Source organism: Manacus candei, unplaced genomic scaffold (genome assembly GCF_025592945.1).
Source record: "Manacus candei isolate 608988 ecotype Guabito, Panama unplaced genomic scaffold, ASM2559294v1 h1tg000041l, whole genome shotgun sequence".
Classification (NCBI taxonomy): domain Eukaryota; kingdom Metazoa; phylum Chordata; class Aves; order Passeriformes; family Pipridae; genus Manacus; species Manacus candei.
This window is the reverse complement of record NW_026138089.1, coordinates 4,119,749-4,131,394: the sequence shown is the minus strand read 5'-3', so window position 1 is coordinate 4,131,394 and position 11,646 is coordinate 4,119,749. Positions and strand designations below refer to the sequence as shown.

The 11,646-nt window shown below is 40.2% G+C and overlaps 1 protein-coding gene across 3 annotated transcripts in view; it reads left to right on the top strand.

Moving 5' to 3' along the window:
• The first annotated feature begins 233 nt into the window (after positions 1–233).
• Positions 234–11,646, top strand: part of MBTPS2 (membrane bound transcription factor peptidase, site 2) — a 37,680-nt gene continuing 26,267 nt past the window's right edge. Inside the window, exons 1-4 of one of the 3 annotated variants that reach the window (XM_051794884.1) lie at positions 234–493; positions 5,230–5,378; positions 7,064–7,202; positions 10,980–11,083. In XM_051794884.1, the coding sequence (XP_051650844.1) occupies positions 419–493; positions 5,230–5,378; positions 7,064–7,202; positions 10,980–11,083 (467 nt within the window). In that variant the 5' untranslated portion in view covers positions 234–418. The remainder of the gene's footprint in view (positions 494–5,229; positions 5,379–7,063; positions 7,203–10,979; positions 11,084–11,646) is intronic. The other 2 variants (XM_051794883.1, XR_007905798.1) reach the window with 2 other exon arrangements.

The window sequence follows — 11,646 nt, the reverse complement described above, 5'->3', positions numbered from 1 at the left end:
ACGTCAGGGCTTAAAGGGAATCCTATTGCTCCCTCGTCACTGAAGCGCTTACACAACTCGCTTTAATCTCGCCACCGCAAATCACTTTTACTCTCCTGCACGACATCACTTACAGGAGTAGACACATGACGCAAATACCGCAAACGGCGGTGAAAGCGCTCCACTCTCAGCCCGCCCTCAGCCCCTGCCCCGCCCCTCAGCCCGCCAAGCCCCGCCCATGTCCCGCCCCGCCCCTCACTGCGCACGCGCCCCGCCCTGACGACCCCCAGCGCTCCCCCGGGCCGTGACGTCACTCCGCCACCTGCCCTCGACTCGACGCGCCACCCGGAAACGTCCGCCCGGGCACCGCAGCTGGCTGGAGAAAAGTTCCGGGCGGTTTTGGTTCCGCGGGCCGCCCGCATGAGGCGCGGCCGCGGCGATGATCCCGATCCCGGTGGTCGTGTGCGTGCTGGGCGGCTGGTGCGCCGTGTACCTGGCGGACACGCTGCTCAAGGTGAGGGTTGGGGGCGCAGGGCCGGGAGGACGTAGCGGCAGGCCCGTGCCCCGGCCCGCCTTCCCCCCCTTCCGACACCCCCGGGCGGCCCGTGGGCCCCGCTCCCCTGAGCGCAGGACCCGCCACCCCGCTCGGGCTTGCCGCGCTTTCCCGGGCTGCTGAGGGCTTCCTTCCCCCCCGAGGGGCCTCCTTGCTCCAAAGCCGGGCCCAGGGAGGCCGGGCTTTGCTTCCGCCCATCGCTCGGTTGAAAACGCCTCCACGGCAGCTACGGAGGCTTCGGTCCGCGTTAAAGGACCCAGCTTTTAATCTACTGCTTAAACAGTTCTGTGGCCGTTTCAGTGTGCTCTCTGGAGTTTAATGTATTAGTAAAAATGCAACCTTAATTTAGAAATTTGCTTTGCAGAGTACGTGCTTTACATGTGTAGAGGATGTGTTTTATAATAATGATTTTTCTAAAAAAATGTAAAAATTAATACATCATTTTTTTTAATGTCCGTAGTTTTATTGAAAAAAATAAGTTGAGACAGAGCTCGATGCAAATAACTTTAAAATAAATAAACTTTAATCTTCAGAGAGTATTACAAGACTTGTCCTTTTCCTCCTGAGGGAGGAGGGAAAGGCTTGAAAGGAAAATACACCGACAAGACGGTATTCATTTTATCTAGGATGTGTTTGTGCATTGCACAAGTTTCATAAAGTGTTGTGGGGTGTTTTTTTAAAGCTCCGGAGGTATGGTTTCTAAGAGATGATTGAAATTGCAAAGTAGGCTGTTTACTGGTTAAATATGAGGGAAAATGAAAAGAAAGGTTTGATCTGGAATTCTCGTTCTGAATGTTACGGTCCAGGAGCTGCATCTGTTTCTGCCAAGGCAGAAAGAGCCTAGTGATATCAAAGTACAAAATATTCATGTTGTCACTCCTGTAAAGTATAGGAAGAAGAAATTTTAGGTGCAGAGAAAACTTTGAAAAGTAAGTGGCTCCCCCTGCAGCAAATTGGAAAGCAAGTGTAGCTCAGTAAATGATGAGAGCTGTTAATTGCAAAATATCAGTATGTACATAATGACAATTACAAATACAGTCATCTACCTGAAGATTTTTAAAATTTTATTACAGAAGTTCTATATTAGGTATTTGAAAAAAAATGTGGCATTGGCCAGGTGCCAGAAGAACATGCTTTGACTCACAGCAGGAAGGTCAGCCAGGAGGCTGCTTTTCTTTTGGCAGCAACTTTGTGTCTGGTGAAGAATTTAGGGTATAAAGCAAGAACTGTGCTCAGGTAGGACTTGTTGTGCTGAGATGCTGAGACCATTTGCATCTCAGAGTTCTGAAAATTTCTTTCTACATTAGACCGTAAAATCATTCTCTTTTGTAATGAAGGAGTGACACTGTTTTTCTTGTTACAGCTTCTGGTAGAGGGAGGGGAAAAAAAAAAACACCTGGGGCCAACTTAGTGCCTGATTTATATTGCAAAAAGAAGGGGGAATGCCTGGAATTCTATAGTCAGCGTGAAAGTCCAGGGGGTAAATTTTAACTTTGGTCTTTTAACTAAGAGTTGACAAAGGTTATTTAAAGTCAGAAGTGTGTGGAAGCTATTGGGTTTTAGTGAACGTGCTGGCAAATCACATGTGTGGGCATCTCAGTGATAAGCTTCACTGTGAGCACCATAATCAAAATAGAATTTGGGTTAAATAACCAGATTTATATAATTAGGAAGCTCCGGGTTGCTTGTTTTACTGCTGGTACTGTAAATCTGCCACATTCACAACCTCACAAGGCTGATAGCAACTGTAGCAAAGGTGCTTAAACCTCAAATCACTTACAATTTAATTACAGCAAAAGGGCATACAGAGCATGAGTGAAAAGTAATACAGGAGCACTTTACCTTGCATGATCTTGTTGATTATTTTATTCTGTGAACTTGTTCCATGTGCAATGCCTTTTCCTCAGTTTCTTCCCTTACTGGTGTTGTTCAGATTTCAATCATTTTATTGGGCAGTCTGCCTTTTAGAAAGACTACAGTATAGGAAGTATAAATGTATTTTTGCACAAAGAATTTCACATTATCATATTGCTAAAGTTACATTATGAGATACATTTGTGTTAGCAAACTAAAGCTATGCTAAATCAAGCTGAATTTGGAGTGTTAAGTCCCTCTTGTTGCTCCTTATTGGAGCACTGTCAGCAAAGTTTTCACTGAAGCTTGGATCCTACAAAAGGGAATCAGACAGATCCCTAATTTCTTTCTCCCCAACATCCTAAATTATCATATTTCATTCTGCCTGAAGGATCAGGAATGAGTGAAGGGTAAAAGGTTGTCCCTCCTTCTGCTATGAGAAATAAAGGATGCATTAGACACATTGAGCCAAGGTTAGCTCTCAGCTTTTAAGGTCAGGAAGCTGAAATGATTCAAAGCTCTTGAACAGATTTTGTCAGCAAAGAAGAATGTTAAGGACTCCTGCTTGCTGGCAGATATTTATGGAGCTCCTGGAGTATTTAGCAGACATTCATTATTTTGAAGGTTTGCATAAATAAAAAAGGTATTGCTTTTATAGTAAAATTAGTATAACAAAGAACACTTAGATCTTGACTTGGAGAAGCAAAGAGAGTTTGAAATAAAACACACCAGGGCACGAGGCTGAGTGAGGAATGTGGGGGTCCTACTGTGATCAGCACAGAGGGAGCAAAAGTTTGCATAGAGCTTTTTAATATATTTTGCAAGGGGATGCAGTCTTTTAGTGATCATAAATACTGCTTACACAACTTGTGAGGAAAATGTGAAACAAAAATTTTTGGCACCTTTTTTTTCCCCCATTTTCCTCATTGGTCAGTGACTCCATATTTCTCATGGACAACTTCATACTTATTTATGTCTTGGTACTACAGTGAGCCTGTGATGTTGTTGGAATGAATTCAAAGGGAAGGATTTGTGGCATTTCTAGGGAAAAAAGTGGGGTTTGCATGTGATAAAAGGAAAACATTTTCAAGTTCCAAATTAATGTATCTGACTGCCTCTATTATAATAATGTTTTAGATTGTTTTGGGGGTTTTTTGGACTCTATGTGAACGAATAGGATGTGTTTTCTTAATTCCCAGAAGAGAGTTTCTCATATCAGAGGTACTTAATGACATATGTATTTCTGTTTTAATTATCTGGTAGATTATGCAAGGAGGTCTTTTTCTTTGTTTCTTTGGCTTATGTAGTACAAGTGTAATCATTTTTGTGATCTCTTCCATTAAAGTTTAAAAAGCTGGGTTACCAAATGCTGATCTGATTGTGGACACTAAATGTAATGGTGTCACAGGGAGTGAGCAGTGTTGATTGGGGAAAGCATTACAATGAAAATTTCTGTTGGTGCCCTCAGTTGGCTGAACAAAAATGTGGCTGAAATCAATAGGATGAAGAAGAAGGAAATGACACAGCAATATATAGGCAGAAAGGATAAATGGTGTAGTAGGTGATACATGAACAGTGACCTGGGTAAAGGAATCTCACATCCTAGGAAATTTGTTGCTTGAAATAAACTTTTAGTGTTCAAATTTTAATTAATTTGACGAAATGAGAAAAGCTGTTAACATAGTTCTGCAAAATGAGATCCTGATTCCCCCACCACTGTGGCGGGGCAGGAGGAAAGCAAGAAACCTGGCAAGTTCTAAATTTGTTTAAAGAACCACAACAGCCAGAAACTTGTGAAGTTCCTCTTGGGGGAGGAGAAGGAAGCCTGTTGTGAACTACACATTCCAGATGTCTTCAGTAGGTGCTGCTACTTTTAGGGAACCCTGGGAACGATGTTCCAGTTCAGACAGCTCCAAGGATTTGTCTGGATTATGTCAGAGACACTTCTGCCTTGGGAACTGCCCAAAGTCAGGAGGCTCAAGCCTCTTGTGTGCTTTTCCTGAGCTATGAGTTCCTCTTTCACCTCTGAGTAAAGCATTCCTTCTGCAGGATTTCTGACAGTAGCTTCCATGAAGCAGGTGACTAAAGTTTGTTGAGAATGCAAGTGTCATATAGTATGAAGTAGCAATTGCAAAACAACATGTCTATTGCTCTTATAAGAGCAGCTAATACTGCAGGTAAGTATTAATTGTATAGTTTAGAGGTCACATTTCTCATCAAGAGACATCTTTGGAACTACTAGAAGTGTATTGAAATGCTGAGAAGTTACCATAGTGAATCACCATTGCAATACCAGTTGATAATTCCTTGTGGGTTTTTTTTAGCATGATCAAATATTTCAGAGTCTCTGTGTTTGGAAAGTAGACTTCATTTTTACCCTTACTAATGGATATCTGCAATACTGAGCCATATCTCACCAGTATTAGAAACAGGTTTTTCAGCTGAAGACAAAATAAGTGTTTTCCATTATTGTAGTCTTTAAAATGTTGATTGGAATATAATTGCTCATTCAAAGAATACCATCAACAGTCTTTAGCCTTCTACCTGGACAGTAGAACTAGAAGTGATTTAACACTGGGAAAGATGACATAAGATCATGTTTGTCAAATAACACTGGATCACTCTCACAAACCTAGAACTGTTACAAATGACATCAAAACAGTGGCATAACTTTTTCATATTACGTGTCATACCTACCTATGGGTCAAAATATAAAGAATGTGTAGGACATTTACCTGAAGGGTTACATCTGTTTTTCTATTAATAGATCACATTTACTGCTTGGTCACGTTACAGAATCTTCCTGGAATTTTTGGTCCAACTGATTTTCCATTGTTTTGCAGTCATCCAGCTCTCTGAAGGCATCATATGAAGACTGGCTGCTGACATATGGCCTGAGTATCTCTCCCTTTCACATGCGATGGCAAACAGCTCTGTTCAACCGCCAGTTCTACAGCTGGGGGAGATGGAAGCCCAAATTTCTGTATTTATGGTATAAATTCCAGATTTTTTTTTATTCTGTCAAATACAGTCAACAGTTGAACCATATCTGTGCCTTTCTGCCTTAAAAATGCAATGGGTAGACATGGTTATTTCAGTAGGCTAATGATAAAACCAGATTAGAGTGGCTGCTATAATTGTACTGTGCCAGTTTAAGTCTTTCTCCTCTACTAAAGCAATACATAATTGTAATACAGGTTGCATATTGAGATGCTATAGAACTAGAAATCTCTAAACCTGTGGTTTGAAGTTCTTAAGAGTACAGCTATTGCATGCACTACTGCATACAGAAATAGGTCTGAAAGCAGCTTCTCATGTTCTTCATCTGTCCATCACTTCCATCACTGGACCCTGAGCTCTCCCCAGTCTCTAGAGTTTACCAGGTACTCAGCTGTGTCCCTGTAGTCAATCATTGGGCAGACATTCAGTAATGATACCTGCTCAGAAGCACACTGCTCACCTTCTGTCTTTTATCTGCCTTCACCTTTCCCTGCTGAGGTTGCACAGTGCTGGGAATGGGTAGGTAAGTAGGGTGGTTTAGTGTGGGTGCTCCTGAACTGGTTTAGGAAACTATTGCTCAGTTGCCTTCCTAGCATTACTTTGTATCTGCTCTGAAAATATAAAATGAGTAAGGTTTGAATTTCTTTTCATTTCCCTTATTGCTACCCTCAGTGAGATAGTAATAAAAGAGAAGCTCTGCTTCATTTTGGTTTCTCTGGTATGTAATGATTTTGTAATAATCAGTCTGAAATAGTTCTGTATCAATTACAATTTGTAATGCATATAACTTATTACAGTATAGTGTTTTCCCTGGTCTCTTTAATTAACATTACAAGTACATGTTGCTTAAAATAAATCTACTAATTCCCAGTGAGCTTCATTAAGGATGGTAAGAGAATAGCTATGCTATTGTGAGAAGAAGGAGGACTGCTGGAGAAGTGTTTTAGTTAGAAAATAAATGTTATCACATCCTTCAGCTATGGTACAGTGTAAAATAATAATGCTGAATAAAAGTTTGCCACTAGATGGAGTGACATGAATTGAAATTATTTTCAACACTGATTTTAATGAAAACTAAATTGATGAGAAAAACAATGTTGTTTAAATAATTGATGTTAATCTGATCTTGCAGTTGTACCTTTTAGTTGTTCTTTAAAAAAGATTTGAGTCCCATTTAGCACTTCTTACTGTTTATAAGAAAGATGCAAAATGTATTGAAAAAGCTTATAATTTTGTAAGCTACCCCATCATTTGGTCCAGGTCTCTAAATGTGTGATGGTGTGGTGCAGCTTGGTCAATTATACATTGTTAGTTATGTTTATAAATTATAGCTAAAGGCAGGTTACAGGGTAGCAGAATACAATTTAGAATGTGTAAGAAGAGAATAAAAATATTAGAAAATTTATCAAGATGTGGTCTGATGTAAAACATTTATTAACCATGGAAAATATTGTATGTTATTAGTGTTATATATATATATACACTATATATTACTATATAATTATTGTTATTTGTTTCTTTTAGGTAATATTTTTGTACTGGATTGCTGATACATGAATAGTAGTAGCAGCAAAGTGTTGCCCTGTGTTTTGTGTGCTAAGTTGTGCTATAAAGCAGCTATATACACCCCATCTTCTTGTGGCTGTGGATTGCTAAACTAATTGCTTCTCTTTGTAGGTTCAGCGTAGGAATGGTGTTTGGAATAGTTGCCATGTTTGGCTCTGTTATTCTCCTCGGGAAGACACTGATGCAGACACTGACACAGATGCTCACAGAGGCACCGAGGGCCCAGAACGATCGTATGCTGCAGGTCGTGGTAAGTGTGCTCTCCTCAGGTCTTTATGTGAGAACTGTGATATAAAGCAGCTTCTTAATGGGGTATGTGATGCTTAAATATTCCCATGCAAGAATAACCAAACTCTTGATGTTCATCTACATGAAAATGTCCTGGTTTGTTATCGGCCTTAAAAATGGGGAGTGGGTAAAGTAACAGAGGGCAGATGAAGGCAAACACGGAAGAGTTTATATTAAAAATTCTCAGGAGTGGGAATTGGCTAGTCATTTTGAAAAACCCTAAATTATAGTACTAAGAATATAAAACAGAGCTTAGAATTTGCCTCCTGTGAGCTGTGCAGTGTAGAGTTCACAGGAACAGACAAGTCTGTTTCATCTACTACAATAGAAAACATCAGTGGAGAAGAAGTGCAAAGAGCCTTTTGTGATGGTAGAAGCAAAGATTTATTAGTGAGGAGGTGGCATTTTTTTTGATTGTTCAACGACTTATGACCTAATTTACAATCTGAAATTTAAAGTGCTGTTTCCAGCAGTATCTAGTTAAAGGCCTAATAACAATGTATTTAATTCTTTTAAGGATTTCTGATGCTGGACAATATATTGTATGGTTTTAGAACAGAATGTATTTCACATTCTGTCTTTCTTATATCTACGTAAGGCAGTAATGGAAGAACTGGCATTGCCTTACAACAGTTTTAATCTGGAAGGCTTCCTACCCACCTTTTGTACCCCAGGAGTGTTATCTGGCCAAAATGTGTGGTCATTTTCCAGAACTGCGGAAGGTCCTGTGAGATTTCTCTGCCTTCTGCTACATGGCTTAGAGCAGGGGTGCCCAGGCATTTTACTCTAAGTACTCAGCTTTTCCGGTGAACAGAAGTTGAGATTTTTCTGTCGCCATAATAGACCGTCCTGTAAATGTTAAACCAACTGCATGGAGCTAGACTTAAAAAATTACATGAGTGCAGGAAGCCTGATTATTATTAGCATGTGCCATAAACCTGGTGCCTTTGGATGGCTCGGTCTGTTTCACACATGCAGGTGAATATAGCGAATGCAGAATGTGTTGGCAAAAACAGGCAGTGAGATCTGAGAGACAACTGCTGGCACTGCCACTGCCATCACCCACTCCACAGCCTGCTCCTGAATTATTTCCAGAAACAGACAGGAATGTGCATCCCATAGAGCACAAGTGGAACTTGAGACAGAAAATTTTTAATTTACGTGCCAACGGGGTCTCTCCTAACCATGTGTGTCTATTACATTCTGGAGTAAGAAAAGCCTCCCTTACATCTTCATTTCCTGAAATCATTATATGAATCTATCCACTTCTGTGACACCAGAGTAAAGTGGTCTTTGTCGATATATTGCTCTTTGGAGAAAATAACGTAGAGACAGCCAAAGTAAAGATGAGCCTTTGGAATTAATCTGGTGTGAATTGAAACAATGAAAGAAGAAAAGTAGGGCAATGTTTGCAATTCAATGTGGAATTGATTCCTTAGTGACTGCCTGTGGCAATATGACTGTATTCAAACCGAGCATTGACTGGCACTGAGAACAATTTACTATATAGGGATAATGTAATGTCATGTATGGGGATATAGTTACTTCTAACTTAACTCTTCCTTTCCTACCTCATTCTTTTGTTCCTGAATGGTCACAGTTGTATAATTCTGCTTTTAATGAGTTTCAGTATTCTTTTTAAGGGGAATGAGCTAGCATAAGTTGACACAAAACAGTGACTCATTTATGGTTGTTAAGAGGTGAAGAACAACTGAGGATGACCTTCTCATTTTAATTATTTACTTGTATTTGACTGCCTGGAGGAGAATGAGTTAGTTAAAAAAAAACAAACAACAAAACACACCACTTTTTCTTTTTTAACTTAACTTTAGCCTGTGGCATAAATCTGTTTAACCATTTAACCTTTGGCTATGGAGAGAGGGAGGAACAATTCTGCTTATGTTTTATTAAGATTTTTGTACCCTTTCTCTTTTGGTCAGTCATGTACTTTGTTTAAAATACTTAACTATAGGTAACTGGGCTGTTTTTCTTCAGCTTCCCCCATGTTGGTTGCCTATTGACACAAATAGGAAGGAGGCAGATCAGTTACTAGCAAAAGATCTTCTTTTATTAAAGGCATTTCCAGAAGACTATAAAATATAAGATGACATGCTTTTTTACAAAATACTGCTATTGGTTTCAGAACCCTTCATGAGAGGTAGCTTCTGTTTTAGGTGAATCTGAAAATAGCTTTTTTGATGTGAAGTCTGAAAGCAGGGTGCTGTGTTCTAGCAGGCCATATTCCTGGTGGTATTGAGATGGCAACTCTTGCTATGGCTGTCTGTCCTCTCGTTGCAGATGGCCACTGGCAACACCACTTGGAAATGCTTTAGTGCCAGCAGCTGATGCTGCAATACAACCAAGGGATGCTCAAAGAATGGAGAGCAGGTGTCTTTATCCAGTGAGGTACCACAGTCGTACCAGTTAAGATAAATATCTTAGTCATGATCACACTCTGGACAGAATTTGTGGAATTATTAACATTAATGAAAACAGTCTTTTGAAGGATTTATTTTAGCTATTTCAGCCTATTGTAGAGTTCTACTGCATGGGTAGGTGAATGCATGTAAGTGTGGAATGTGCAGAACTGAATGGAGGTAGAATCAAACCTGCTCTGGATCTGCAGTTGGATCTGCACCCTTTGGGTTGCCACAGGGGTGGTTTTTATAGAGTCCTATAAACAGGCCAGAAATTTTTGACTATAGTATCTCTTTTGTGACACTGGATTGCAATTCAAGTTGTGTTCACATCAGCTGTTAGTGACTGCAGTGGACTGCACCCTGCCTCCAGTGGAAAAAGCTGTGGAGCAGACAAGAGAACTGCCCCAGAGAAGCAGCAGGAGTGGCCTTGTTGTGCCACTGCAGCATGGCCCTGAGGGGAGGTGGAACTGAGCAGGATGAAGGTCCATCAGCAGGAAAGAGGGGTTGGTTCCTAATTCTTTGAGAAGTGACTGCACTGAAGCCTGTCTGGAAGCAGCTGGTGTCTCGTAACTAGTGCAATGAGGGACCTGGTGAGTGGTGGGAATCCACCAACAGGAAGAATATGAGGGGCCTGCATATTTTGTCTTATGTAAATTAAAATACTATGCTCGTTTCAAGTGGGTTTTTTTAAGGTTAAATTGCCATATGTAGACAACCAAAACTACATAGATGAAAACAATCGGTGAAAATTACCTTTATTTTGACCCTGTAAACTTGGGATAATCTTGTAATTTGTATGGGGAGAGAGAAGGGAGACTGTTCAGTCACTTTTTAACTTTTACAGCTCATAGTGTTTTAAGTGCCATACAATTTTTATTATTTTCTTTTAGGGGGTGGATCTTCTCTATAGCTACATGACAGGCTGCGGGAAATTGTGAACTAAGAATTTTAGTAAGCTCAGAATTGCCAAGCCTGTTTCATTTGAGTGGAATTCTGCGTACGTTTTTATGAACTCAAGCTTAATATAGTGTAGGACACATTTGGTCAGGGCTGTGGGGAATAAATAGAGCAGGGAGAAGGCTTTTGTGCCTGGAGAGCTATTTAACATTCAACAAAAGGATATATATTTAATATATGTTACAATACATTGGATAAGTTGAGAAAAGAGGTACAAAGTGATACTGTTGCATGAGAACAACCCCTGTGCTGTTGTGGATCTGAGGAAGCTGAGAGCAGGAATTTTAGAGGTAAAAGGATTCGTCTTTGTACCTCTTGGTTTCCTCCTGTGTTTTGTTTTGTTGTCATGCCCACATCAACAGGTGCCTGGTGTCAATTTGCCTGTCAGCCAGCTGACCTATTTCTTCTCTACAATCCTCATCAGCGGTGTGATACATGAAGTCGGCCATGGGGTGGCAGCTATTCGGTAAACACAAATTGCTTTTCTCCTACTCTCTATCAACAAAGCCTAATATTCCAGAGCAGTTACCCGAGAATGCTGTTAGCACTGTTTTGGTTTATCTGGAGAGACTGTTCAGTCTGTATTTCATAGCTTCCTTACATTTTAAGTTTGGAAGGATGTACAATTAAGGATAGCGTTTTAATGCAGTGTCTACAGATAATGAGAAAGGACTTCTGCTTTGCAAATATACAGTGCTGCATTGGGTTTAAAATCATACTTCTTTTAAGCGGTCCTGTTTTTCACAGAGCAATTTCATTTCTGCACCTGTGGCAGTTGAAGAGGACCCATGTACTGTTGCACGATACTTTAAAATGGATCTTAAATTGTTTGTTTAAACATGGCTTGTGAAGTAGCATATGAACGAGTTGAAGCAATAACTCAGTCAAATGTGATTTGCCCGTTAATGTCAGGGATTTATTAATTCTGATCAAATTGTCTTTTTAATGTCCTTAACTATGATGATTACTTCACAAAACTTATTTGACAAGTTTAGTCATTACTGTTAAATGCCACTCCAGCAGAAGAAG